Here is a 27,758-nt window from a genome sequence, read left to right on the forward strand (position 1 = left end):
ATTATGCTTTAGTAACACCGAAAGTAACCTGCAAATGAAGCAACAGCCTGGCAGCAGCGGTATGCCCTGGCAACATGCTTCGACTAAATTTATGCCCCACTCATCTTGTCGGCCAAGCCTTTCTAAAAGTGCGGTCCATTCATTTCAGGTAAAGAGGTGAGTTAAAGAGGTCTTGTCATATTATACCAGTCACGGACGCATAGAACTCTGGCGTCATGCTTGACTTTCACGCTTGCTCAGGGGCTGTAGTCTGGTCACCCGGCATTGGTTGGTCACCAGAGACAGGCACCGCATCCTCCTGTCGGTGCTCACCATGGAACAGTCCAAGAACGTCCAACTTCTCAGCCTTTTGCCCGGAAGGTTGGATCAGGCCCAACTGGCCCTGCTGCAGGTTGACGGTCATCCCGTGGATAGTGTCGAAGCTGAAGGTGTCGATGTTGATGGTATCCTCCGACCGCAACATTTCGCGCGCACGGATCGTGTTCATGATATGTACCTCTTGTGGAGACATGGATGCCTCAAGCTCGGCTTTCGCCTTAGGGTCAAGCTCCTCATTGTTCAGGCCGAGAGCTTCCATTTTACGGTGAACCGCTTCCTTTTCTTCCAAGGGAACAGGGATAAAGGCTCGGCAACAGAAGTCGATCGTGTCGGAGATCTCCGATTCAGTCAGTCGGGCTTTGACATCGACCGTACCTTGGATGACTTCACGCAACGAGGAGATGTGATCAGCATGAGAGCACGAAGGAATCCGAATGAATTCTACTTACTCGGTCTGAAGAATGAAAAAGCACGGTCAAAGGTCTCCTCGTCCCAATCGGTCAGAACCGGGGTGTCCTGGTCCTTAATTTGCTTTAGAGCACTCAAGACGACCAGGAGGAAACGGGTGTATCCTTCAGCCACTTTCTTAGAGTGCCAGTCTGCCGCGGTGTTCTCATCACAGTCACCTCGCTTGCTCGCACAGATGGTTGCAGCGGCCGACAAACCGCTCGCCATTGCCAAATGAACGCCAGATGAGAAGAACGGGTCGATGAAGCATCCAGCATCGCCCACCAACCGAACATTGGGACTAGCATAACTGGAAGCGCTGTACGACCAGTCGGAGGCAGACTTGACCTCTGAGACAAGCTGCGCTTTGGCCATAAGGCCGCAGATACCAGGTGCAAGCTTGAGGTTCTCCAGGTAGAAGTCTTTGCTGGACGGAGAACCTAGTTTCTTCTTCTCCTCCGTGGCAATAGCTTGGTTTCGAACAACACCAACTGAAACCACATCTCCATGCAGAGGGATAGTCCACACCCAGCCGCTCGCGTCAGACAAAGCCTCAAAGTAAGGCTGACTTTCATGAGCTCCACCCAAGTCATACGGCTCCATATTCTTCCAATATCCCCAGCTAGCGATGTTCTTGAGACCTTGATTATAGCGTCGGTTCTTGTAGTGTTTCGTGCTCACCACGCCGACCCGACCACTAGCATCGATCAGGTAGTTGAAACTAATGACGCCACTGGTGCCATCCTTGCGTGACCAACGGGCTGAAACGGGGCGTCCTGGGTTCGGATCAGGGAACTCGGCCAGTTTCTGTTCCATCGGATCATTCTTGTCCCATTGCTGGAACTCGAGATCGCCAACTCGGACCCCGTCAAAGGTCTTCGCGCCACTTTTGGCAGCGTGATTGAAGATCAATTGATCAGCTTCAGATCGCACAATGTTCCACGTATAGCCCTGTGGGCCACCTGCAGCCACGAAGTCGGTAACTAGCAATCATGTTAGACAGCGTTGCCATCGCCCAGTCGCTGGAGCTACTCACAGACTCGGGGCTTGGAGTTCATTTTGAACATGCCACCTGTCTGTGAAAAAATGTCTTAGTCTTGATTATGGCTGCCGTTGAAAAGCATGAAGTACCTTGATCTTGAAGCCATAGTTGTCGAAAGTGGAGTCAAGGTCGATAAACCGCAGAAAGTGACGCATGGAAGGGAGCATACTTTCCCCAATGTGGTATCTAGGCCCAATCGGTCAGAAACTCCATAGGTACTTGTTTTGAGCCAGCCAATTTCAGGGTAAACCGATGGGCTCATCAGCTGACTTGCCTGGGGAAAACATCGGCTTCCAGCAGGACAGTATCGACTCCCTCCCGTGCCAAGCAACATGCCGAGTACGCACCGCCGGGGCCACCGCCGATGACTAGAACATCGCACTTCTCCGGAATGTTCGACATCTTAACAATTTAAGTTGCGTCGATTGAGAGGCTATAGACAATAAAGGAGCAAGAAGATGATCTATGGTGATTGCTTTTGACTGGATTGTGCCGTGGCTGATATTCGTCAATTGTGTAGCTCGCTATTTATTTACTTTACGCATTCTACCATAGTGACAGTGAAACTTGTATAGGATAGACTCGGAAACCGACTTGTGCGGTGTCTGCATTTGGCCAAAAGAAACCCGTCTCAGTAAGGCAGTCTAGTGGCCGGTGCTGGAGAACGCGAACGGCCGGCTCAAGGAGAATAGATGCGAAATGGGTCGGATTCCGACTTGCGTTTGGATTTGCTTTTGCAATTGTGGGTTTTCTATGCGATAGCTGCCTTGATGGAGAGAGTAAACCCCTGTCCGTGCCGGCTGTCGCATAAGTTGAAAGTATGTACATTAAGCTACCATTTGTCCACAGAACCAATCGATCCGCCATTCCTTGGCTTACCGTTGGCGCTGCATCTCCATCCTGGAGTTTCTCGGACTATCAGTGGTGATAGATGTGATTTCGTCAAGTCATGCTAGCGCATCAGCCTCGGAAACTTGTGGTCAGGGGGGGGCCAGGGCCAAGGATGACATTCCCAGAGGCGACCCTATAATTACTGCGGGTCAATTTCGGCATATTGAGACGCGGGATCAAGTGGATTTCAGCTATTACAAGCCTCCCTGCGCTGGGACAACGGATGTGAATACTATGCAAGTCTGCGCTCTGGCAGCTCCAATCAAAATGACTCAAGCGAGCGCGGAGGGTTCTTGCCTGACAATCGAGGGTCGCATAAACCACCTATGATGTACGATCGACAGAAGCTAACTTTTCATATGAGATTCAAGCCATACCACTGTGGATCAATGTGTCGGTAACCAGGCTGACCCTTGTACCTACCAAGGCCGTTGTAGGGCGTGTTAGCTGTCTGCCCTCAGTGGCTGTTGCGGCTTCGGGGCGTGCTGCCCTCTAGCTGTAGACGTTTGTATTTCGGAATCCGAGGTTTAGGCACACCACCTCCCTCGGGGAGCCCGATCTCATGTGGGAACACGGGTCTAGAAGGGTCCAGGAAATGTGTTTGATGTCTATATTTTCATTGCTTTATATCACAGTGGAAGGGTAATCCCCCGTCGTACCGATGTCTCGTCAGCCACTGCCAAACACCCACCATGGCGCTCAACCCCATCCCCCTCAACCAGTGCGCCTGGGGAGACTATCTCTCCGCACAAGAGGCAAGCCTTCCTCATCTGGCAGATGTTGAAGTTGTTACAGACAGGGTGATTCGGATCATGGGCGGCAACCCGGGAGAGATGCAACTCCAGGGGACCAACACTTATCTAGTTGGTACGGGGAAGTCCCGTATTCTTATTGACACTGGGCAAGTAAGTCTGGGATCAAGAGTCTTTGTTTGAAAAACATGAATGACTGCCGATGTCGTCGAGTCAAACATTATATTGACATGTCTATTGCGGTGCTGACGCTTGACTTACACAGGGCATTCCCATCTGGGCAACCAATATCACCAAGCTGCTCAAAGAAAATAATCTCGAAATCTCACATGTCCTTCTCACACACTGGCACGGAGATCATACAGAAGGTGTGCCGGATCTCATCGCCTATGACCGTCGCCTCACCTCCCGGATTTACAAAGCACAGCCCAGCCCCGGTCAACTCCCCATTGAAGACGGCCAAATCTTCCGAACAGACGGTGCAATTGTACGCGCAGTATTCACCCCTGGCCATGCGGTAGATCACATGTGCTTCATTCTCGAAGAGGAGAATGCTATGTTCACGGGAGACAATGTCCTCGGCCACGGCTACAGTGTGGCGGAAGACCTCGGTGAATATATGAAAAGCCTCGAGATCATGCGCGATCAAAATTGCCTGTTCGGATATCCGGCCCACGGTATTAAAATTCTCAATCTGCCCCGGACCATTCAATTATACATTCGGCACAAAAAGCTTCGCGAGCGCCAGATCTATCATGCACTGACGAAAGTCTCTCGTACCGACGATAATGCCAAAGGCAGTTTGACAGCCCGGGAACTGGTCCATTCTCTTCACGGAGAAATTCCCGAGGACCTCTTCAAGAATGCGTTCGAGCCATTTATGACTGAGTCCTTGTGGAAGCTTGCAGAAGAGCGCAAGGTCGGGTTTGAGGTGGTCCAGGGCCGACGGCAGTGGTTTCTGAACAAGCGCGTTTGGGAGGTGAGCTCAGTGGCATAAAGGGCCGCGCCTGGTGAATCTTGATTTCCTGCCGTTCAATCTAGTAGCACGCAAGTTGTTTTGATCGATATTGTAGATCACCAATCTGTTTCGGAATTAACTGAGAATTCATCGTGCTCCAGTCAAGTAGTTATCGTATCGTTGCAGTGTATATCTACCGAGCCCAAGTAGGCAGATGTTGCCCTCGCGGTGCAAATCATCGCAATTTAAAATGGGTAAGTGTACAATGAAGCGATTATGGTAATGCATGTACGCCGGCCTCTGCCGTCTTATCGTCTCGTGTCCATGAGGTTGTCCGAAGAAAAAAAAATCTTCCGTCTAACAAGAGAATCGGCAATATCCTGATATCCTCCAAAGCTCAAAGCTTCGACTTCTTCTTGCCCGTCACATTGGAAACTTCTTGTCCTGATAGAAGGAAGTCTGGGTATTGCATGTTTCCATTCGACGAAAAGCCCCCCGACATCCGCCAGTTCGCACCGTCGACTGCAGACAAGTCAGATTGTACCATCCTTCATCAAGGATTGTCAAAGGTATCAAGAATAACTTACCGACAAGGGTCTGGCCGGTGACATAGCTTCCTGCGTCTGAGAAGAGATATACGGTGGCATCAGCAATATCGCGAACGTGTCCGAAGCGACCCAGGGGCTGGGACTTGGTGTAGGCAGCCTTCGCGTCAGATGGCAGCAGCCGCTCCAAACCCTACATATGATTGTCAGCCCAGAAACTCCAAGACAAATTCTGATAGACTCACCTCGGTCTGGGCAATCGGGCCAGGCGAAATGATGTTAGATGTCACGCCTCGCGGACCATACTCAATGGCCACGGAGTTGGATAGGGAGTCGATGCCGGCCTTGGCCACGGAGACATGGGCCTGGAAAGGCGTGCCACGGTAGTGTAAAGTTGCGCCGACAAAGATGATTCTGCCGCCGGTGCCACCAGGAGCAGGCTGGACTAGATCTGGGTCAATCTTCCCAATCCAGAACAAAAAACATTTGAGGGGAAGGGGGGCGGGCATACGAGTTTCCGAATCCATTCTGTTCTTGCCGCCCGACTCGACCAGATATGGCAGAGTGGCCTTGAGTGTGTTGTATGATCCGATCACGTCAATGTCCATGACAGACTTGAAGGCATTGACTGAGAGTTGCTCAATAGAGGCCAGGAAGTTGCCCGCGGCACCGGCGCTGCAAGAACCGTCAGTACAGAAAGCATAGCCGCAAAAACAAGCTTATGATAGGATGATAAGGCGACATACATGACATAGTCAATACCACCGAGCTCCTTCACACAGCGCTCCACCGCTTCCTTCAGGTCCTCAAACTTTCGAACATCGACGGCGCCGATACCAATGACCTTGGCCCCCGGGCGGACGGTGGCAATGTCTTGGGCCACACGCTCCGTCTTCTCTACGTTGCGGCCGATGATACAAGCGTTGGCACCCAGGTGAACCAGTGCGCGCACCTGTGCACTGCAGATGGTGCCAGCGCCGCCTGTGCAAAAGACAACCTTGTTTGCTGGAGATGTTCGTTAGTCATCAAGTTCGGATTCGGCCCAGGGGGGTTTCCTACTGAATATATCATCCTTCCAGATGTTACTAATGTACTCAGACTGTGGCAGCGGCATGATGAAAGGAGTGTCGAGGGAAGAGTGGACGGGGTATCACGTAGAGAGAGGTAGACTGGGTGGTGTTGTATTGATGCGGAGGCGACCGTCCCCGTCGCGTTTTCCCCACAGCCGCGGTTCAGCCTCGGCTGGGCCGAGGTCACGCTATGCCGATAATCGCCCAGCCTGAAGGTGACTCCCTTCACTTGCGCTGCTGCACAGCCGTTACTCCGTACATCGAACGAATAGATGTATCCCATACATGGAGCTGATTGGACCAAGCCCGTTCATAACTTTATGCCTGCGGTCGCTATGCTTGGTTCAGGTGGAGGACGCTGTGAGACATGATACCCTGTCCAGGTAGCGGGAGTACGCTTTGAGGAGTGGGCTGTTCAGAAACTCGAAGTGTCTGCTAGAAAATCCCTAGTACACCTCTGCCACTATTCAGAAGTGATCGCTCATTCAGAGCTGGCAATCCGCCCAAAGCGGTTCCGCTGGCGCTGGATGAAGAACGTGCGGTCGCTGATTGGATGGCGGCGGGCACGTCACCACCACCGGCGCCCAACAGACAAAACGACTTCCGACTTCGAGACTCTCTCGCCATCGACTCTGGCGCCTCCATTGAGCTGTCTGCTTCGCATTCCAGAGCTCATCGCGCTTTCTCTGTGATTTGGATTCCGACCGCCCATTCCACACAACGCCATGGCCTGCCCTCTCACTGTCTCCAAGTTTGTCGGCACCGTGTCGCTCGGCTTGCTGACGGTACGCGACAACCACCGACCGCTGAAACCATGCGATTCCTTGCTAATCCGATGCTTCCAATCTTCTAGGGCCTCTCATACTCCACCGCTGCCATCACGGTCCCCTCTCTTAAGCTCTTGTCCACCTCGGCCACCGCCTCCCGCTGCTTCAATGAGGTGAAGCGCCTCAACCGCAAGCATGTGCTGCGACTGTCCAGCCTCGCCAACACCTGCCTTCTTTTTGCATATGCCGCCTCACCGCCACGCCGAAAGCACCCGTTTCTAGTGTTGATGTGTGCGGTCTCCACCGTCGGCTCTTTTGGCCTGGATCTTTGGTTCAACCGACACATGGGCCTCAAGAACTGGTTCTTCAGCGTCGTCCAGGATACGACCTGTGTGCGCTTGAGCACGGCAGCCTCGACCAAGAAAGATGAAGACTTGGTGGTTGTGGAGGCTGAGGACGCGAATGGTGAGAGTGTGCAGCGTGAAATGGACAAGGAGCGCCGTCTGCAGCGCGCCCGGGCCTGGCTGTCTGGGCTGGCTTTTTCGATGGGAGTCGTGGGCCTGTGGGGGGACAAGAAGTGAGGATTATAATCCGATGACTTGTGTATCAACTTCATGTGAACTGGACTGGTTGTCATGCTAATCCTGGTCATTGAATCTCAAATGTCTATCTCTCTCTCTCTTTTTTTTTGCTTTGGCGCTATGGCGATCAGCAGGTGTTTAGGTGTTTCTCTTCATTTCCAAATCGTGAAATCCCCATTCTGGGCGGATCCGTCTCTCCTTTGCCTATGACGTTATTTTCTTTTCCCGTCTTCACATACGGTCTTTCTTCACCACATTGATTTGCTCGTCATCAAAGATGAATAAAACGGAGATATGCTAAATTCTTACATCGACAAAAAGAAGCTCAGCATATGCATCAGCCCAAGCGAGGAAGGTCAACCCTCTCGCATTTTCCGGTAGACCAATCACATTTCTAGTGTATATAGTGACGCAGCGCGCCTGACCCCAACAAAGCGGTGGTGGGGGTGGGGGTGGAGCCCTGCGGTTGGCGCTCCCACGGGCTTAACCCGCTCGCCCGCCCCGAGACTCGAGTATAAGAAGTCATCTCCAGCCTTCAAAATGTGACAAATACACACAACCTCTCACATTCACCCTGACCATATCATTCATCATGCATACCCAGCCGTGGCTCCTGATCCCAGCCCTCTTCCTTGCTGTACAACTCATCCTTCGGCTAAGTCGAGCTGTCCTATCACCATTGAAAGATATCCCAGGTCCCTTCTGGACGCGTTTCACGTCATTGTGGTATTTTAGTCGCGTGCGTCATGGTCAGTTCGAGCAGGACAATATCAAGCTACATCGGCAATATGGTGCGATCGTCCGCATTGCTCCCAACCAGTACAGCATCGACGACATCTCGGCCATAAAGACGATCTATGGACCCGGTTCTCAATTTGCCAAATCTGCCTGGTATGATGGGTGGAAACATCCCCAGCAGTGGACTCTATTCGCGGATCGTGATATCAAGCGACATGGTGTGTGAAACTGGTGGCCACCGTACCCATTTCGCCGTCGCTCATCTATTCCTGCAGCCGATACTCGAAAGCAGTTCGCGAATCTGTATTCCATGAGCTCGCTGGTTCACTATGAAGCCTTTGTAGACCACTGCGCAGGTCTATTTATGCAACGTCTGGGTGACTTTGCTGACAAGAAACAGTCGTTCAACCTGGGGCGTTGGTTCCAGTGCTACGCTTTTGATGTAATTGGGAACATCACATTTGGCGAGCGTTTCGGTATGTCCCGTCCTCTTACTCAGGACTATCGGGTTCTAATTTGATGAGGGTTCCTGGACCGTGGCGAGGATATCGATGGAGCCATCGATGCAGTGCACAGAGTGCTGATGTACAGCACTATGGTGGGAATCTATCCAGAATGGCACCCACGCCTCTTTGGCTTGCTAAGTAAATTTAAATGGTCCGGCGCCAGTGGAAGGGCATATATTGCCAAGTTCGTGCGAGAAAAGATTCGAAATCATGAGACGAACAAGATCGAGGACGAAGCGGTCGAGACCATTAAAACACAAAACTTTCTGGAGAAATTGATTCTGGCCCGTGAGAAGAACCCTGCAAAAGTGACAGACTACCACCTATTCATTATGGCACAGACGAATGTAGCGGCCGGATCTGATACAACGGCCATCAGCTTATCGGCCATCATGTGGCATCTGCTGCAGAACCGCGATAGCCTGAACAAATTGCGTGCGGAAATTGACGAGTTCGCAGCCAGAGGCAACGGTAGTCTCACCTTCAAGGACAGCCAGGACATGCCGTACTTCCAAGCAGTCATGAAGGAGGCGCTCCGTATGCACAGCGCAACCGGCTTGCCAATGTGGAGAGTTGTTCCAGCTGGAGGCGCTCAATTAGGGGGCCGGTTCTTTTCCGAAGGTACAGTCGTCGGCGCTAATACCTGGGTCGCACATTATGATGAGCGAGTCTTTCCCAATGCGAGGGCCTTCCGGCCCGAACGATGGCTTGAGGCAGAAGCCGAGCCTGAGAGGTTGAAGGAAATGAATCAGATGTATATGCCGGTAAGTGATGAGCTGCACCATTGCGACGGTGCGCCCACAGACTAAATTTCCGGTACAGTTTGGCCTTGGCTCCAGAATATGCATAGGGAAGCATGTCTCAATTCTGGAGATGTCAAAGTTGATCCCCCGTCTGCTGCAAGACTTCGAATTCACGCCCTTGAGAACGACCTGGTCCACTCAGAACTACTGGTTTGTGAAGCCCACGGACTTCGAGGTCCAGGTAAAACGACGGACAAATGAGCTTTCAACATAGAGTATTCTCAGTCAGTTCACCCCAAGATTCATGCTTCGATACTCCATGATAAGCCCATTCACATCGCCCATCTCCGTATGGTCATATCGGGGGAGGACCTGATTCCTCGCTTCATCCTCCTTGTCGTCGTACTCGTCCGTAGCTGACATAATCTTGTTTGCTTGACCCCTCTCCGGTTAAATCGATGTATGTTATCTCCATGGATATATATCGTGTAAGGTAGCACATTTCAGAACTTGACGGTCTAAACCCGTGCGATGAAGTACCTACCTTAGTCGGCGAAATACTTCAGCCCACGTGGTTTCTCAAACGACTTCTTCAATCCAGCCATGCGTTTCAATATCCTTTTGCTGGCTATATGTGGTTCGCACCGTTTGCCAAATCCTCCCTCCGGGCATTGGATATTTTGCGATAGAAACGATACCTATAGGCTAACCAACCTTCAAATGCCGAAGTGACTCCGATCGCGTGCTTAGTGCTGATTATCGCGAGTTGGCCGAAGTCAGAACATAACTTGTATCCATTGTTAGTTATTGGTTCTTGAATTTATAAGCGATGCTTAGAAATATCAGCTGTCGCTAGGCTGTGTCAATCCCGAGCAATGCTGACAATGCTGACAATGCTGACAATGCTGCCATGCAGGTATTTAAAATGACACTGAAGATGATGACCACTCAATGAATCCCACTTCGAAATCTATCAAATTTCACAAAAAGTGCGTGAGGTTATTGCCTTTTAACAGTTTTAAAAGCAACGCCATGGCTCTACAGCAGGCCAAAGTCAAAGCAGTATTCTTTGACTTTATGGGGACATGTCTGGATTGGCACAGCAGTGTCGTCCGATCATTGCCTCCGTCCATCCCCGGCGTGGATGCTTCGCAGTTCGCACTCGAATGGCGGAAACAGTACTTTATTGCAAACAATCAGCGGTACATCGAGGGTCTCGAACCGGAAGACATCGACCTAACCCTCGCGCGTGTCCTCGAAGCCGTTCTCGATCAATTTCCCGATGTCAAGTCCCATATTGATACGCAGGCGAAGAAACGACTGGTGGAAGCTTGGCATTCTCAGCCAGCCTGGTCAGAGGTGCAAAGGGCGATACAAAGTGTCCGGGAAGACCTCGGTCTAGAAGTCTTCGTTCACGCCAATGGGACGACACGTCTTCAGCTTGATCTCACGCGCTCTTCGGGGTTGCGCTTCCATATGCTTTTCTCGAGTGAGCTGCTGGGGGTATACAAACCAAGTCCTGACGCATACCAGAAGGCCTTACAACTCGTCAAACTCCCGCCAGAGGAGGTGGTGCTGGTTGCGGCCCACGCCTATGATTTACGAGGGGCTCAAAATGTTGGAATGAAGACTATCTACATCCACCGGTGGACCGATGATATTGACGAGGATATTGAGAAAGTAAAAACTGAGTTTGATGTGTTTCTGGAGAATATGGAGACTTTGCCGGAGGCCATTGCGAATATTTGAATCTGAGGTTGAGTGCGCAAATTTCTCCAGACTCTTGTTAAAGGAGGTTCAAGAGCGTGGTCGATCACTTAGAGAAATGAGCCTAACTAAGATGTATTCCTTTTCCTGACTAAGTTTGCGATCAAGACAGCAATAGATCGGCGGACAACATTTCCATGCACCAGTCCTTCCACGGGAACGGCACGGACGATTCTCTGTTGGAGCTCTCGGAAAGCTCCGAGCGGGTGGACTGTGCTTCCGTGGACAACGTCCTCAGCGTCACACTCGATAACAGCTCCGACAAGCTGCCCGGGCAGCCGTGGGTGCAGAGTGGTGCGAGTACTGGCACCAGCACTGGCTCAAGCACATCCTCCACGCAGACAAGGGCCAAGGGCGGATTCGAAGCGGATGCTCCTTGCGACCGTCGGGACGGCCTTCAGCGCGCTCCTTTACGCCCTGGGCTGACGCGGCCAGTCGACGACGCTACCCCTTGTTTTCTTTATGGATTGTGTGTCGAGAATCAAATGTTGAATGAAAGCCAAGCTAATCTTTGGGGGTTCAAACACATATTCACACGTGTGAAGAGCAGTCTGGCGCCCATAAAATGATCAGTAGGCCCGCTGATCATCGGTTCGGATCTACCAGCGAAGTATGAACCAGACAAAGTCGATCTCGTCCCTGTCGATCGCCGCGCCTCGCTTCGGCGTTGGAAGTATGAAGGGCTTCGTGCAATTACCCCTTGAATCACAGCTTTGACCCGCTACATGTTGGCGTCTCGATTTCTGGGCAATTCTGGGCAATTCTGGGCAAAACTCAGTCTTCTCCCATTCCCCCCATGCTCCCGTTCTGCTGCATTCTGCTTCCCGGCCGTATCCGACCATCACAGAACCCAACATGCGACACCGTGCCACCTGATTCCTCGTCACCCAGCGAACCGCTCTGTCGCAATTCGTGACGTCCGCTCCTTATGCCCCTCTTGGCCTCGTACCCGCGCACGTTTCGCCGGGTGCTGGTCCGAAGCCGCATCCTGCGGTCGCTGCTCATCCTCTTCATAGCGTGGAATCTCATCGAGCTCCACCTGATCCTCCGCCGCATCTCCGAAACAGACATCATCTACCGCGAGCATCCCCGCCGACATGAACGAATTTACATTGCCATGGTCAACTGGAATAATGAATTCATCTTACGGAGCCATCTCAGCAAGGCGATTACGGAGCTTTCCTGGAAGCTCGGCCCGGACAACGTATATATCAGCGTCTACGAGAGCGGCAGCTACGACAATACGAAAGGCGCGCTGATGGATCTCGATGCGGAACTGGATCGGCTGCATGTCCCGCGCAATATTACTTTGTCGCCCATCACGCACGAGCAAGAGATCGCCGCCGCCCCAGGCAACGAGGGGTGGGTTGTGACGCCTCGGGGCAAGAAGGAACTCAGGCGCATTCCATACTTGTCGCGAGCTCGAAATCGCAGTCTGGAACCACTGCACGAGTTGGCCAAGCAGGGGATATATTTTGATAAGATCTTATTTCTCAACGACGTCGTGTTCACGGTTCGTGGCCATCATGACCAGCATGTGGGATTGGGAAAACAATACTGACGAAAAGCGACTGATCCAGTCCAATGACGTGTTTGAGCTGCTCGATACCAATGATGGAGACTATGCAGCCGCATGCTCCTTAGACTTCTCCAAGCCACCGTACTACTATGATACGTTCGCTCTGCGCGACGCCCACGGCCATGAGGCCGTCATGCCTACATGGCCATTCTTTCGCGATTCTTCATCTCGCTATGCTATGAAAAACTTATTACCGGTGCCAGTAACGAGCTGCTGGAATGGAATGGGTATGACTTGTTGTTATGGCTTTATATCAGGGCACCTGCTAATATAAGCACAGTGGCAATGCCGGCCGCACCTTTTCTGGCCAATCCACCCCTTCGATTTCGGGGGATTCCCGATTCACTAGCCGCTTTCCATCTTGAGGGCTCCGAATGCTGTCTCATTCATGCCGATAACCCTCTATCCACCCAACATGGGGTCTACCTCAATCCTCTAGTGCGTGTGGGCTACACTACTGCGGCGTATGTGGCGGTCAACCCCATCTTGAACTGGTTATCCCCCAGAACCATCTTGCAAGGATTGTGGATCAACAGACTACGTCGCTGGACGACGTTCACCTGGTTGAAGGAGCGATTGCTTCACAATCGAATCGCCGATTGGTCTCACCTATCCCCTGAAAACAAAGAGCCCGGGCAGTTCTGTGTTATTAACGAGATGCAAATACTGGACCCTCGGGGTTGGTACCATGTATAGCAGGTTTGCATACTGTCGAACTCAAAAGGTTGACTTATTCATTCGTTACATTCGTTAGATGCATGTCACGTCTCCTAAATCTGCGCCCCCGTAGCCCGGCCACAGCGTCCATAAGGGGTTGTCTGCGCTCGGGGACTCTCTTTACCCCCCGTGGAGGACTCTCTCATATTCGGGCCGAGCCCACTGCACCATCCACTCCGACTCCAGAACCTGTCTTGCAGTGATGCGCCCCTCGGGGCGGAACACAAGCATCGATCGTAGCAGCGAGAAAAAGGCATCTTTCTCCTCCGGTTCCATTGTCATCATACCCCTTTCCCGTCGTGGCTGCTGCACGGCGTTTTCGAATCTTGTCTCCCAGTCTGGGTAGCACACGGCGTCTACTGGTCTGCCGTGTTTGTTGAATCGCCGGCGTAGCCGATCGTTCTTCCTTCCCCATGCGGACCACCACCCAGTGGGCAATCTTCCCAGTATGGCGACTTGCTCAGATGTCACGTCATTCTCCTTGGAGAAATAACTCTTAAACAACGGGAACCAAGCAACCATATCCCACAGCGAGCAAGCTAATGTCCAGATATCGGATGGAAACGTCATTGGCGTCCGACGATCCCACAGAGCTTCCGGTGGCTGGTATGCTGGAGGAGCGTTCGATGTGTATCGCGATTGAAGAGAGGGCAGGTATGCTTCTCCAAAGTCTATGAGCATTATTTTCGCCTCGGGAAGCATGATCTGATCACTGGTCTTCCCAAGCCACACAGGCACAATGCAATCGGTGGGACCCGCAGGAGTCAGTGGCTGACCATCCGCACCAACGACAGGGATGCGCATGGGCTCCCCATATTTCCTGTAGAGAGTTTCGAGGGAAAGTTGATTGATGTCGAATGGCAACCGAAGGACCATGTTGGCAAGACGGACGTCGCCGTGGACATAGCCCTTCTCGTGGATGTGCGTGACGGCAATCGCAAGTTGAGCCGCCATCGCCCGAGCAACATCCAGTCGGAAACCCCCATTGTGAGAGCTCGTCTTAGCACGCTTCAAGTTTGCACCTGAAGGAGTAGTCACGTAGCAAGGGTGCTTGCCATTGGGTCCGTGGGCCTCGAATGCGTCCAAGACAGGGGGAATCACCGATCTGACGATACTGATGTCGAAGGTCTGAGAGGTCTGCAGGCACGCGATCACGTCTACTTCGAGTGGATGCGAGTATCCGGTGCCGACCTTGACGGCGACATATTTCTCGGTCCTTTCATCACGCGCCAGCCATATCGTCGAGTACGCGCCGAAACCTAGCTTGTGCATAACGCGATAGTGGCCCCCGAGGATATCGCCGATATCCACTGGATGATAGCCACCCATCCGGTAGCGCTTGAGTCTTTCGATTGCGCCCAGTGGGACGTAGTCAGCTGCATCAGATTGTTCTGTGTGCGGGTCGCTGGCAGGCATGTTGGAGCGATTGCAAAATGTCCAAATGAGGAAGAAAGGGATACGAACACGTCCGCGAATGATACGGATTAAAGAAAGATGATGAGGGAGATGCGTGAGAAAAACAGTTTGACAACCAAGGCGTGCGTGAGCAGACAAAAGCGTCAACAATGGGACGTTTACCTCATTTGCATACATCGCCGCCTCGTCCCTGAGGACGCCCAATACCTTCCGATGTCAATGCGAGGTTCGCTTACAGTTTGGTTTGGCATTGAGTAATGGATCGTAGCCTATTTTCTTTGCTTCAAGAGCATTTTCACTCGCCAGATACCTCCGAATGTACAGATGTATGAGTTGAAAACTGTATCAGCCACGCATGTCGGCCTATCTAAGCGTCAATGAGTAGTCCTCAATTTCATGCCAGGAGAAAGAAAGCCCTGCCCTCGCTGACTGGGGTCGTTGATTACCACAACACCGCCCCAACATTTCGATTCATTCTTTGTGTAAAGATGATAATTAGGGCACCATTCACAGGTCCAATGTTTGCCACTATGTACAGTGGTAATTTCTAAATTATATACCTATTTACACGGTGAAATTCGGTGTCGCCACTCCAGAATGGGAGAATGGAAGTGGTCGATGCATCACGACAAACCCGAGATCCTTCACAAGTGTACACTCCAGTGCACACTTTCATTTCTCCCCGGAGGTATTACACCTCTTGGCAGACCGCACATTTGTGATTATTGATCGCTGCCAGGTGCGGTGAGCTGGAGGATCTCAGGTATGATCCATTACTAGCAGCTAGGCCTTCACCAGACTATACGGAGTGTTCGGATAACTTCTCCTCAGCGGATGCGTCCACGGGCAGGGGCGCCGGAGCGGGTGTGGCTGCAGGTTTCGGCGGGGCGGGTGGCGCAATCCAGAATACCGGATACCGACGTTGCAAATTATTCAGCAGCAGAGCGCAGCACATGAGCATGGTAGACGACAGCAGAACAACCGGTAAGAAGTACCACGAGAGATTCCAGATCTCATCATTAGTGGCAGGGAGCAAAGCAGTGGCACCCGCCGGCGGGTGGGTGGTTCCAGTGAGCTGCATCACCACAATGGCAGTTGCGGTTGACAATGAGGCTGCGAGCCAGCGCAACGACTCAAAGCGTGCCTGGTCGGGCATCAAGCTGAATAACTTAGTGATGCAAACGCCGATCAGGGCGCTGAAAAAGTGACCGAAGACCAAGGCGCGAGGCTGGGCTAGCGGGCTTTCAATAGCGCCGAAAACGAGGACGGCCGATGCACCCTATAGATTTTGCCCAAGGGCCCAGTCAGCGATCAACGGGTCTGCGAAGCCGGGCTGAGTCACCAGCCGTATTCCTTGGAACTTACATAGGATGCGACAATGCCCGGTACATGACGCGAAGTGAAGTAATGAGAATAGTTGAAGAGCCCTTGCACCACTGAGAGACCGCAGAAAGCTGTGATGAAGGACCACGCGGCGATCTGCCATGTTGGTAGGGGCTTCGGTGCCTTGGCGCGGTAGCCCAGCCAGTGGCTGATCCACGGTGGGAGGCGAGACAGACGCGACGGCGGCATACGGTGGGAGTGAGAGATCCGACAGAAGGTCAAGAATGATATTATGAGATCCCGGTCATCTCACTGGGAAAAAGAAAGGAGAAAATAATCATTTCAAACCTGCCCTGCGCTAGCGTCATTTCGAATGAGGAGAAAAGTTCGTGAGGAGAAGGCGTGCGGAGAAGGAATGAGGTTGGACGTTCAAGTGGGGCGCACCCTTTTTTTCACGTAATAGCAACGGTTCCCGTTAGCAATGCCAGCCGCCTCTCCAACTGATGCGGAGTTACATTCAAAAGAGAAGTAAGCGTTGTGGATGTCGCTAGGTTGAATTGATCTCTTCTGAACCCGAACTGCCATTATTCATATAGAAGATAAATAGATACAGACATAGGATATAGGCAGCCTAGAGGATTAGCTACATTCATTCCCGCAATTGGTACGCGGATACAAACGCGTGAAGTTATTTCATAGTTTCGCCAGTAAGGCTGCACACTGCTGAGCAGAGCTCGACGTGGATACAAAAGACATGCTAGGATCATTGTTGAGACCAATCTCCGCAAGGGTAGAAGCTAGAAGGATATTAGCAGGCGAATTATCATCGGCGAAGCTTTGCATACTCACCTTGAGGATTATATTTTGGCCATCCCAGTGCCTCTAGTCCATGATCTGGATCAGCAATGAATGCCGCCCAGGCTGACCGCATCTTATTCTGCAGCTGGCGCTGTGCATCGGAGATTGCGATCCCAGTAATCTCAGCAGATTCGCCATAAATCATGTTGAGCTCAACACCGTGGTACGCTCCGCTGGTGGGGTACAGGCGGGTGTTCTCCCAATCTGCTTGGTATTGAAATCGCCAAACAGGAGTGTGACGAAGACTCCGGTGCGCGGCTTCGAGGTTGGAGGGACAGAAGAAAGTTTGCATATTGAAGTCATCCCACTGCTGATCTGTCAACGTGGAGCCTTGAGCGTACGAGGCAATTTTGTAAAATCCTGCTTCATTTGCGTTGTGGCCGACCAAGTAGGGCTGGTTCGGGCGAGGGGCCGGTTAGCATCTCCATGAACACAAATGCATACATCTGGTATCTGGAATAGCCCACTTACGATGCGCGCAAATTTCCCTTGCTGTGAAAGGGCAGTATAGTTCTCAAAAACAGTCACATCATCCACAGTGGGCTGAAATGCCGGGGATTTTCTAGCAGGGTTGGTAGTCGGAACCTTTACGGCGCTGGCAGCAGCCAGGATGGCACTAGCTTTCTGGTTCCTCATGCACGGCAGAACATCTCCCGAAGAGCCACAGCCCAGTTGAGCGGAGACTGTATACCAATGATTTGCCGCGGTTGTTCGATTATTTGTCGGGAAGCTGAGGGCCGTGCCAGAGTGCGAAATCAGGCCGGCGACGAGCGGCTCGGATCGATAGGCATATGCCCAATAATCGACAGAAGCACTCCCACAAGACTGGCCGGAGATGACGATGCGGTTTTCATCACCTCCGAATCCCCGGATATTTTTTTTCAGCCATTCGATCGCCAGACGTTGGTCCAGCAGACCCAGGTTCGAAGGATGTCCAGGCAACCCGGGAAACCCGAAGATGTTCATACGGTAGTTGACCGTTACGACGATTACATCTTCCGCATCAGCAAATCCGCCGCCATAGTAGAAAGGAGTGTCGGTCGTGCCGCTGGTCCATCCTATGGCAAAGGTCAGAATCGTGGAATAAGAAAAAGAGATATATGTTCCAGGCGGTAGGATGGAGAAGCAAAAACCTACTGCCGCCGTAGAAATGAACATAAACTGGCTTGAGTTTATTCGAGTCTGGCTTCGACCAAATGTTCAGAGTCAAACAATCTTCACTCTGCGTGTTGTTGTTGATAGCCGCGAATGCTTCAAAAATGCTGTCGAATTGCGGAGTCTTGTCGGGATAGTTGACTAGGCTGGACACCGAGTACATACACTGCCTTTACGACACAAGTCCATTAATCGAAAATGCAGACACAGACTCGTCTCTCAAGATCGCACTTACTTTCCCTGTATTATCCTATGAGTAAAAACTCATTCTGGTGTTTATGTGTTCTATCGTGGGGGACGAGGAAGGGAATGGGGGATGAGATGGAATCGTACATATTGTGATGCAGTATAAACGCCCTGAGGCGTGTGCGGCTCGGGCGGTGCAAATCGCAATTGGCCGACCGGCGGCTGAGCATAGGGAACCCCCAACCATTCTGCGACCCCTGGATTCTTCGGTGCTTCATGGCCCTGGATGATTCCATTCGGCCCAATATGGACCTGCTGCGCGGTAGCGACCGCCGCAATGGCCAACCAGATTACCCTCATGCCTTCTTTGTATGCGTTTTCAATTGAATTCCGAGGCGGGCAGGGGAGAGGGAGACCGAGGAAGATGGTTGGGGGGAGAAGCCGGGTACATATTAGAAGTGCATTGACGTATCTAAAGTAGCGCCAAAAGGAACATGAACTAAGTGGGGGGTGAAGCCCGCAAGAGCCAAACAAACCGTGGCCATTCTGCACGGAGCTACGTAGTCAGTGTTCACGGTTTCAGGTTCATACCAATTTCATTTGGACCCCAACGGGGGCTGTCCGAGGTCACATCAGATACCCTGCATTCGCACGCAAAAATCCTTCACCGGTCCTGAGATCTCAACAAAATAATTAAGACCCCCAGTTCCCCCCCTTGTACTCAGTAGATGCCTATCAACAATGGATATTTTGGATTTCCGAGGCGATACATTCTGACATGACAATGTGATCGGAAGTATGGTGTTTTACGGACAAACTGTCGACGGCATGCCGGATAGGGGTCATATCCTTTTCGTTACGGCGCTGGTGATGGTGCTCATTGCGGCCTTGTTTGTCGTAATCCGTCTGGCAACCAGGATTCATCTGAGGCAGTTCGGCTGGGATGACCTTTTCCTCGTCATCGCTCTGCTCGCATCGGTCTTAACGACAACCACTATCAACCTGGGTAAGTCGACAGTCTGTGTGCATTGACGCAGATACGCCCACCGTCCAGTTTCTAAGCGCTGAATTTGCCTATTCAGCGGTGGTAAATGGCTATGGCAGACATACAGTGGATATGGGAGAGAGCATTCATGCAGCTCAGATGGTATGTTCGATCATTTCCGTGACAGTCAAGCCTCATGCAGGATTCTCACAGTATAGCAGTGGTTTTTCATTGCCCAGGTTCCCTACAAGGTCGCCCTTGGCTTTACGAAGGCATCGATCGTCCTCCTTTATCTCCGAATATTCATTACAGAGACGTTCCAACGCGTGGGAAAAGCCTATCTGGCCGTCATCGCCGCATGGACAACCGCATCTGTCCTCGTTACGATTTTTCAGTGCGTTCCCATCGAAGCTTCGTGGAACAAAGACATTACCAATAATAGATGCGTGGACAAGGATAGCTGGTGGTATGCATTTGCTGCCATCAATACTATCACAGACTTTTCGATCGCCATCCTCCCTATCCCACCAATCCGTCACCTGAAGCTTTCGAAGCGAGACAGAATAGGCTTGTTCTGCGTTTTCGGGGTTGGAGCCTTGTATGTTGTTATCTACTCCTATCTGTCCCTTGCATCGATCGAAGATCTAATTCATGACCATGATGGAAAGTGTCTGTGTCACTAGTATTCTCCGTACGGTTGCAGTGTCTCAAACATCGACAGGGCTAGATCAGAGCTGTGAGTACATTCAAAGCATTGAAAAGTGGGGGGTTGGGACAATGACTGCTCACACCGGTCAATATAGGGGACTTCATCCCTCGCTCAGTCTGGACTCTGGTCGAATGCAACATGGGAATAATCTGTGCATGTCTCCCTATGATGCGCCGACCTTTGAGCTTTGTGTTTCCATGGCTTTTCAGAGGTTCTACTCAGAATGAATCTGAAGGAGTCAGCTATATTCCCATTGAACTCAAATATATAAATCGCCCACGGCACCCACGGCGCCCACGAGGGAGCCAAAGCCAGGAGGAGATCCTGCAAACAGAGGCAAGAGGGGAGGTTATTTTGACAGGGGGACGAGACACTCATATCTCTGTTCCAACAGAGATCCAACAAAATGGCGCCAACTCTGAAGAAAGGAGGAATTTGGATGGACACACACTTTGATAACCTATGTCGGAGCCTACCGCACCCTATCCAGGCCCATCTAAGCCATCCGGGTTGGCATATATAATATACCTACCAAGCGACAAGTATAAGAGAACAAGCAAAACGACATAGTCTCTGGAGACACACAAATGAATTATAGAGACAACAGGCAAAGAGACGATATGCACATTATCAGCAGCATTGAATTACTCCGCTGATGAGAAAATCTCGACTTGACTCACCGCCACGCCGGGGATCTCAGAGCCGTAAAGCGAAATGAAGAGTGGTCTAAAAAGGACAGAATGGCACTAAAGACGGGAGTGAAGAGCCTATGGAAAGCGATCTGCTGCCTTTCCTCTTTCTTCTGGTTCACGAGAGGGGGTGCGCGGGTGCATACTAAGGTGGGTGAGTTTTAATATTAGTGGGATATGGTCTGCTCCATTTACAGAGACAGTCTGATAGACCTCGGCAGATGGCTAAATGGTGATTTCATATGTCTACCTATGAGAATGATGTGGTAAAATCTATTTGCTAAGACTATGTTGGCTGTAGGGAATACAGCTTAGGTACGACTGAAAGGGCGGGAGGCCCTATCCCCCACTCTACTGTCTTATGGAGTAGTAGATATACGATTGAAAAGACACAAAGCATGGTCTGAATCCATAATCTAATAAAATCCCCAGATCTAATTAGGGATCGCTGGCTGATGCGAACTAACATCAGATAAGGGTAATCTCAAGAAAATACATCGACAAATAGATAATGACAGTGGTTCCTCCCATCAACATCGGAAGTATAGAAAGCAGGTTTCCACCAATATTATACAGTTAAATCAGGCCTCAGCTCCCGAGTCACAATGTGTGATTCTCCTAACGCGCCCTTCATCACGAGCACCAGGTCATCAACCGTACCCAAGAATTTAAGGTAGGCAGTCAAGGCAACACAGAAGCGGCGATAATTCTCATCGCGAATGAGATCCGTGCTAAGCTCAATCTGAACTTGGTGAACTTGCCAGTACTCGTAGCAACGCTTGAGTAGTGGCGTTGGAAGCACCTCCGGAAGAGGGTCGCCAGTCTTGAGAGCCTGCTCTAAAATGCCCAGAACCGCCATGACATCACCTATACTGCGATGGTCTAGAAGACCGGTGCGGCGCGCAAGGGAGTCCTGGAACTGCTCTGGCAAAGACGCTGATAGAAATAGCAGGCGCGCAAGGTGTTGGTTCATTCCATGGCAAAGAGACTTCACCTGGCCAAGGGTATCGCTGTCAAAAGGAGAGGAAGAGAACTCCAGGCGGAGCAATGCAACAGGACCATCAAGGGCTGAGAGCGCATCGGCGAGGTCGAGCGCAAGCTGTTCTGCCATGAGGCCTTCATCACGGTCGGGTTGATTCCAGCATGACAAGAGGAGTGCATAGTGATCAGCCAGCGCCCGAAGGGTATTTGACAATGACTTGCAAACGTGTCGTGCCGCAGATGGGGGTCGAGGGATGATTTGCACGATCAAGGTCGCAGCATATCCGACAAGCACGAGCGCGAGTCGTCGCCAGTAAACATTGTAGCCCCAGCCAGGGTTACCGTATGTTGGGATGTGTCTGATGATTCTGTCAGTCAGATGAAACCAATATAAATCAGGCGGCAATGGAACAACTCACGTGTCATTATAGCTGTATCCAATCACCAAGATACAGGTTGCACCTCCCATCATGGTGCCTTGCATTAACGCTCGAGGAGCGAAAATGCGTGCCCACATGAGGAGAAGAAGAACCAGAGCCAGGATCGCAGCGAGGCCGTAAGGGTTTCCAGTGCCATTGCCCGAGCCAATATACCAAGCCACCAAGGCCATGGTGCCACCGACCACAGTTCCAAGCCCACGAGTCGTGAATGACAGGACAAAATCCGACATATAAACGACGACCCCAGTCTGACCCATGATCAGAGCCCATAGACCCTTCTCCCGGTAGAAAAAACCTGCACTAGACGGGATCACTGCCGGGATGCCGAGTGCGACAGAGACCACCACCATACGCAACGCGTACATGCCTTCAGCACAGATGAACCAATGATAGGTGCCAAGCAAAACCCGTCCCAAGCCGCTGCGTCGTTTGACTTTATATCCCCGATTCATGTTTAGACTTTGCTCGGCCGCTTTTGATTGCTCCTCGACCTCATCGGGATCAGCCACCGGGGATTGTGCTGTCTGGACAGGCGCAACAGCAGTTCTGTGGAACACCCAATCAAACGCGTATCGCATTCCTTTCGGACACCAGAGGCGGACTGTTTTCCGTTCCTTCATCAGCGCGACCAGCTGGTCCAAAACCTTTCCCCAAGAGTCCGCGATGCCAAGGATCTGTTCTTCAAAGACCATGCCAATGGCAATTCCCCTTACTTTGTGCATGGTGGGTTCGTCGATGCTTTTCAACTTGCCACTTTCGTCAAAAATGTCCGCATTGGTCTGAATGAGGCGTTCTGTGGTTTCAGAAGCAAATGATGCGCGTAAGCTGCGGAGCGCCTCAAGAGAAGTTTCACTTCTCTTGCACAGTTCGTTCAACCGCTCCTTGGACGGCTGGCCAAACCAGCGTGAAGAATTCACCGCATGAATGCAGTCGGCAACGACCATACTAGCCTCTTGGCAGGCGGGTAGAATCTTGCTGCAAGGCTGTCGAATGGCTTCGAGCATCTCCTGCCGAAGAGCCTCATGTTCGGGGGTATTGAAAGCTTTCATGAGGCTAAGGCTGTCCAATAATTGACGCATGCCGGCTTCACGTTGTTTATTTCCTTTCTTTCTCTCCTGAATCTCGGCCTCCGAATACTGATTATGCGTTGCTGTGATTGCCCGGAGTTTTTCCAGCTTCTCCTCTCCTCCCACGCGACCTATGTGAAACTCCAGCAGGGACAAAGTGCTCAATGAAGCTTGCCGAATAGGCTCCTTCAAGCTCTTGACATCATCTGCATTCCACCGGCTCACTGAGAAATCCAGCGGCAAGAAAGCGAGTGCGGGCTCGATCTTCTTATACGCGGCGAGAATTTTCATTTTGAGCTTCTGCAGGTCTTTCAGATCCAGAGCCTCTCCCTCGATTAAATTGGCTACGGTCGCATCCAACGGGCCCTTGAGGAGGAGTACGGCTCCTTCCAGGCCTTCAAGAACGGTGTGGGAAGTCGATCTTGGGAAGAAAAGGATATTGCAAGCTAATCCAATTCCAATCCCAATGGCTGCTGGCTCAATTAAGACCTTCGGGAGGGTTCCATCGAATGATGGAAGCAATGGTCCGACAGTTAGAAACAGGTCCATGATGATAGTACCAAAGATCTGGAACAGGATGAACTTGAAGTTTTTGGCTCGGAGACGCGCCTAGAATCTGTTAGAACCTATGTGACTTCATGCGGTCAATGATGAGCAGATCTTACGAGGAGATAAATCATGGTACAAATGAGGCAAAAGTAGACAGCTGTAACGCGGGCGTCCAGCATGAAGCCGTTGAAGATAAGCTCTCGTTCCACGAGCGTAATAGGCTGTCCAGTCGAGTTGGCGATGCTATAAGCCTGTTGGCCCAGGGCTTGCAGTCTGGCTTGAGTCTCGGCAGCCGGCCGCGCCGCCAGGGCAGCTTTCATGGCGATGACACCCCACGCCCAGCCAACGGCCATGCCAATGATGAGGGTCAGCATGGCCAGGATGAAGATAAACACAATGCCACTCGGAGGAACCGTGAAAAGCACCAGCCTGGTCGTCCAATTAGCGACGTACTCCACTCCGTGAATTATACATATTTTCACTCACGTCGCGAAGAAAGTGGCCGTCCCGATCGTGCTCAGGGACGGATTGATCAAGATCAAGAGTGAGGCAACCCATGCCGCGACCGTACAGCGAAGTAGAATCTTCAGATCGGGCACATTGAAGTGGTCCAGCCATCCGGGCAACTTCCTGTGTCGGTGAGATGTCCACACCTCCTTCTCCGGCATGGCGGAGTTCTCTGAACTCGTTGCTGGTGAGGTGCCGTTAGGCTCCTCATCGCGTCGAGTGGAGTCGGACATTTGGCTTAGTTATGCCTCTCTCATCGGGATCCGAGAGGTATGTTACACCAAATCTTAAGAAGCAGCGCTAGGCGCGTGTGGGTGGAACAGGGATCGGATCACCAAGCGAAATTTGCTTAGCATCCCTCGCGCTGAGACCACAAGGAGGTCCGAGCGAACGAGCAAAAGCGGGGGGGGGGGGAGCTGAGGTAAGTTTCTCGATCCGCTGAGTAAGTCGAAGTTAATCAACTTACAAAAATACGTGTGGATGTGATTGTTTAAGTGACTAAGGTCGCCTGGCATTGGCTTCAACTCGCATCCTCCCCGCACAAAGCATCGTCTCGACGCCGACATCTGCCACGTCCTCCGGCCCGGCAGTTTATGCGCGACAATTGCAGTGCAGTTGTGCAGGACGCAGAGAATGTGAACGACTAAGGTTCCGGGCGCCAGGTTTCAATGGGTCAGGTTGAAGACTCTTCATCATCCACGAATCAAAAGCCATTCTTTGTGGCGGGTACCTAACTTGAAACGGATTATCTGGTGCTCGAAGGGGCGAAGTATAGGTACTCCGTCCTCTATAGAGTTACATAACTCTTACAGGCTCCCGTCTCTCTCATGATACAACCGGCTTTGGTTGATAGAGACCTGATGTCTGAATCGACCGGATATCAAGAGGATCTCTGCCCGCACAGGTAAAGCAAAATGATGCGCTTTTCGACAGAAGCGGGTACTTTATCTCCCGCCGGCTGCCGCATCCGAGGTAATTGCCTCAGGCAGCAAAACTCAATTTAAACATTTCACGGGCGATCGGCAACTCTGCAGAAATCTCGAACTGGGGCAATCTAGAACGATCGCCCGTCGCACCGGCCCCATCGGCACACAACACGCTCAGGAACATTATTGGCACCTGTGAAAAATAAACTGAACCATCGAATACCGCCTCACAGTCCTAAGGTGAGGCTCCATATCTGCAACACGGCCCTTGCCTTGTCCGCCCCGACATGGCCTGCCCGGGATCTCCAGGATAAAGATGCCTGTCATACCCCCGGACCAACCACCACTCCCATAGTCAAGTTGAAGAGGGTTTATGACAAGAGTCCTGCAACAACAATATTCGCAGTTTGCCTCCCCGAACTACCCGTGTGAAAAATTCACAGATTGCCTCCCGAGAAAAGTGGAGATCCGGGTGCCATGGACCCAATGAGACCCTGTATAGTGGAGCGTGTGCCGTGGTGTCAAGACAGAGAGCCGATGTCGTGATCTGACGCGCTTAGAGATTTCGGAGCAAGAAATAGAGCTGGTTCCCACATGAACTCGCGATTATACACACTTTCGTTTTCACCAGTGGATTCATATATGGGACCTTTTGACTAGGTGGTTCGGTCCCATTCTATACATCCCAAAAGATCACCTATACCTGTCACCGGCCAGACGATGGAGAAGTCTACGTTGGCCACGGACACCATCCGTCCGGATGCTACGAAGCTCGATGATTACGACGCGGATCCCAAGGAGGAGCTCCAGCTCAATGTCGGCGGTCGCGGTGCCACCCAGCGCCGTCTGCGGAACTACCAGGTCACCATGATCGGCTTCTGCAGTGGTATTGGCACTGGTCTGTTCGTCGGTACAGGCTCCGCCTACGCCAAGGCTGGTCCTGCCGGCCTGCTGTTGGCGTATATCATTGTCGGTATGGTGCTGTGGTGCGTCATGCAAAGTATTGCGGAACTGGCAACACTCTTCCCTACCGCCGGGTCGTTCCCTCACTGGGCGACGCGCTTCGTCGATCCGGCTGTGGGCTTCTCGCTGGCTATCTCTTACGGTTACTGTTATACGATCGCTATTGCCTCAGAAACATCGGCGGCGGCCATCATTGTGTCTTATTGGACAGATATGACGCCAGCCGTCGTCATCACGGTTGGCTTAATACTAATCCTAATCATCAACCTGATGAGTGTGCGATTCTACGGTGAAACGGAAGTCATCGGAGGTGCCGTCAAGGTCCTATGCTTTCTGGGATTGGTGGTCACGTCTATTGTCATCACATCTGGCGGCGGCCCGAACCATGAAACCATCGGCTTCCGCTACTGGCACAATCCCGGCCCATGGACGAACTACAACGGCGTCACCGGCCCAACTGGCCATTTCCTCGGCTTCCTGTCCTCGTTCGTCAATGCTTCGTTCAGCTTCATTGGTGTCGAGACCGTCGTCATTACTGCTGCCGAGTCGGTCGACCCCCACCGCGCTATCCCCAAGGCTGCCCGCCGCGTCACCTACCGCATTGGATTCTTCTATGTTCTTGGTGCACTTCTCATTGGCATCATTGTGGACCCCAGGGACCCTTCGCTCACTTCTGGCTCCGGCAATGCGAACAGCTCGCCATTCGTTATTGCGATCAAGGAAGCTGGCATCAATGTGCTGCCGTCGATTGTGAATGCTTGTATTCTCATTGCCGCCTGGTCTGCTGGCAATTCATACTGCTGGGTTGGATCGCGCATGATTGTGGCTATGACAACGGATCACCAGCTGCCCCAAATCTTTGGCCGCGTAAACAGGTACGGAGTTCCGTATATCGCTGTCGTCGCGGCCTGGCTCTTTGGACCATTGGCCTATCTGAGTATGTTCATTCTTTCTGAGTCCGTGGAGCAATTTGAACTAACAAATCATCAGGTCTTGGAAGTGGTGGTGCGGCACAGGCCTTTACCTGGCTTCTTAACCTCAGTACCGTTGCGGGCTTAATCGCGTGGGCCACTCTCTCCTTCTGCTACATCCGTTTCCACGCTGCGATGAAGGCACAGGGTGTGTCTCGGGACTCGCTTCCTTGGAAGGGGCCCTTCCAGCCATATGCCGCCTGGGTTGGCTTCATTGGCGCTACCATTATTACTCTGGTTGCCGGCTTCCCTGTCTTCTTGAAGGGCAACTGGAATACATCCAACTTTATTGCATCATACATCGGCATTCCTCTTTTCATTGTGCCGATCATCGGCTGGAAGCTTTGGTTCCGCACGAAGGTCAGTTGTTCACCTTAGAACCCTTTCTGCTCCTTTAAACAATTACTGACGAGTTCTCTCTACAGTTTCAGCGCAGTGCTACCATTGACCTCTGGTCAGGCCGTCTCCAAGATGGAGAAATCATGCCCCAAAAGAACCCACGCAACACCCTTTGGGGGCGTTTCATCGACTGGCTCGTGTAAATTATGTTTGAAAATTTTGTACAGTAGCATTTTGCATTTTGCATCTATTCATGAAAGCGACTTTTGATGT

The 27,758-nt window shown here is 51.7% G+C and overlaps 13 protein-coding genes across 13 annotated transcripts; 7 read left to right on the plus strand and 6 right to left on the minus strand.

Moving 5' to 3' along the window:
* Window positions 1-226: 226 nt before the first annotated feature.
* Window positions 227-2,209, minus strand: N7482_002970 (uncharacterized protein; the record flags this gene model as incomplete). Its single annotated transcript, XM_056685095.1, has 5 exons — window positions 227-702; window positions 768-1,748; window positions 1,802-1,841; window positions 1,897-1,993; window positions 2,082-2,209. The coding sequence occupies 5 exons, from the start codon at window positions 2,207-2,209 to the stop codon at window positions 227-229; spliced, it is 1,722 nt and encodes a 573-aa protein (XP_056548701.1).
* A 1,181-nt stretch (window positions 2,210-3,390) lies between these two features.
* Window positions 3,391-4,447, plus strand: N7482_002971 (uncharacterized protein; the record flags this gene model as incomplete). Its single annotated transcript, XM_056685096.1, has 2 exons — window positions 3,391-3,603; window positions 3,716-4,447. 2 exons carry the CDS (start codon window positions 3,391-3,393, stop codon window positions 4,445-4,447), a joined length of 945 nt encoding a protein of 314 aa, XP_056548702.1.
* Window positions 4,448-4,805: 358 nt separating this feature from the next.
* N7482_002972 (SDR family oxidoreductase) lies at window positions 4,806-6,067 on the minus strand (the record flags this gene model as incomplete). Its single annotated transcript, XM_056685097.1, has 5 exons — window positions 4,806-4,930; window positions 4,996-5,146; window positions 5,199-5,628; window positions 5,700-5,958; window positions 6,013-6,067. The coding sequence occupies 5 exons, from the start codon at window positions 6,065-6,067 to the stop codon at window positions 4,806-4,808; spliced, it is 1,020 nt and encodes a 339-aa protein (XP_056548703.1).
* A 681-nt stretch (window positions 6,068-6,748) lies between these two features.
* On the plus strand, window positions 6,749-7,371 carry N7482_002973 (uncharacterized protein; the record flags this gene model as incomplete). Its single annotated transcript, XM_056685098.1, has 2 exons — window positions 6,749-6,808; window positions 6,877-7,371. 2 exons carry the CDS (start codon window positions 6,749-6,751, stop codon window positions 7,369-7,371), a joined length of 555 nt encoding a protein of 184 aa, XP_056548704.1.
* A 592-nt stretch (window positions 7,372-7,963) lies between these two features.
* N7482_002974 (cytochrome P450) lies at window positions 7,964-9,632 on the plus strand (the record flags this gene model as incomplete). Its single annotated transcript, XM_056685099.1, has 4 exons — window positions 7,964-8,327; window positions 8,385-8,585; window positions 8,634-9,379; window positions 9,438-9,632. 4 exons carry the CDS (start codon window positions 7,964-7,966, stop codon window positions 9,630-9,632), a joined length of 1,506 nt encoding a protein of 501 aa, XP_056548705.1.
* Window positions 9,633-10,390: 758 nt separating this feature from the next.
* On the plus strand, window positions 10,391-11,107 carry N7482_002975 (haloacid dehalogenase; the record flags this gene model as incomplete). The annotated part of the gene is made up of 1 exon (XM_056685100.1): window positions 10,391-11,107. One exon carries the CDS (start codon window positions 10,391-10,393, stop codon window positions 11,105-11,107), a length of 717 nt encoding a protein of 238 aa, XP_056548706.1.
* A 155-nt stretch (window positions 11,108-11,262) lies between these two features.
* On the plus strand, window positions 11,263-13,400 carry N7482_002976 (glycosyltransferase family 69 protein; the record flags this gene model as incomplete). Its single annotated transcript, XM_056685101.1, has 4 exons — window positions 11,263-11,509; window positions 12,142-12,638; window positions 12,706-12,931; window positions 12,985-13,400. The coding sequence occupies 4 exons, from the start codon at window positions 11,263-11,265 to the stop codon at window positions 13,398-13,400; spliced, it is 1,386 nt and encodes a 461-aa protein (XP_056548707.1).
* A 141-nt stretch (window positions 13,401-13,541) lies between these two features.
* N7482_002977 (kinase-like domain-containing protein) lies at window positions 13,542-14,837 on the minus strand (the record flags this gene model as incomplete). The annotated part of the gene is made up of 1 exon (XM_056685102.1): window positions 13,542-14,837. The coding sequence occupies one exon, from the start codon at window positions 14,835-14,837 to the stop codon at window positions 13,542-13,544; it is 1,296 nt and encodes a 431-aa protein (XP_056548708.1).
* Window positions 14,838-15,636: 799 nt separating this feature from the next.
* Window positions 15,637-16,409, minus strand: N7482_002978 (HPP family protein; the record flags this gene model as incomplete). Its single annotated transcript, XM_056685103.1, has 2 exons — window positions 15,637-16,116; window positions 16,203-16,409. 2 exons carry the CDS (start codon window positions 16,407-16,409, stop codon window positions 15,637-15,639), a joined length of 687 nt encoding a protein of 228 aa, XP_056548709.1.
* A 444-nt stretch (window positions 16,410-16,853) lies between these two features.
* N7482_002979 (CAZyme family CE10) lies at window positions 16,854-18,719 on the minus strand (the record flags this gene model as incomplete). The annotated part of the gene is made up of 6 exons (XM_056685104.1): window positions 16,854-16,957; window positions 17,010-17,412; window positions 17,490-18,076; window positions 18,156-18,339; window positions 18,409-18,423; window positions 18,507-18,719. 6 exons carry the CDS (start codon window positions 18,717-18,719, stop codon window positions 16,854-16,856), a joined length of 1,506 nt encoding a protein of 501 aa, XP_056548710.1.
* Window positions 18,720-19,157: 438 nt separating this feature from the next.
* Window positions 19,158-20,027, plus strand: N7482_002980 (uncharacterized protein; the record flags this gene model as incomplete). The annotated part of the gene is made up of 3 exons (XM_056685105.1): window positions 19,158-19,365; window positions 19,442-19,506; window positions 19,563-20,027. The coding sequence occupies 3 exons, from the start codon at window positions 19,158-19,160 to the stop codon at window positions 20,025-20,027; spliced, it is 738 nt and encodes a 245-aa protein (XP_056548711.1).
* Window positions 20,028-21,310: 1,283 nt separating this feature from the next.
* Window positions 21,311-24,519, minus strand: N7482_002981 (uncharacterized protein; the record flags this gene model as incomplete). Its single annotated transcript, XM_056685106.1, has 4 exons — window positions 21,311-22,082; window positions 22,143-23,839; window positions 23,896-24,208; window positions 24,266-24,519. 4 exons carry the CDS (start codon window positions 24,517-24,519, stop codon window positions 21,311-21,313), a joined length of 3,036 nt encoding a protein of 1,011 aa, XP_056548712.1.
* Window positions 24,520-25,932: 1,413 nt separating this feature from the next.
* N7482_002982 (putative amino acid permease) lies at window positions 25,933-27,688 on the plus strand (the record flags this gene model as incomplete). The annotated part of the gene is made up of 3 exons (XM_056685107.1): window positions 25,933-27,112; window positions 27,166-27,506; window positions 27,572-27,688. The coding sequence occupies 3 exons, from the start codon at window positions 25,933-25,935 to the stop codon at window positions 27,686-27,688; spliced, it is 1,638 nt and encodes a 545-aa protein (XP_056548713.1).
* Between the last annotated feature and the right edge of the window lie 70 nt (window positions 27,689-27,758).

The sequence above is a fragment of the Penicillium canariense genome, assembly GCF_028826845.1.
Source record: "Penicillium canariense strain IBT 26290 chromosome Unknown utg000001l_segment0_segment0, whole genome shotgun sequence".
Lineage (NCBI taxonomy): Eukaryota > Fungi > Ascomycota > Eurotiomycetes > Eurotiales > Aspergillaceae > Penicillium > Penicillium canariense.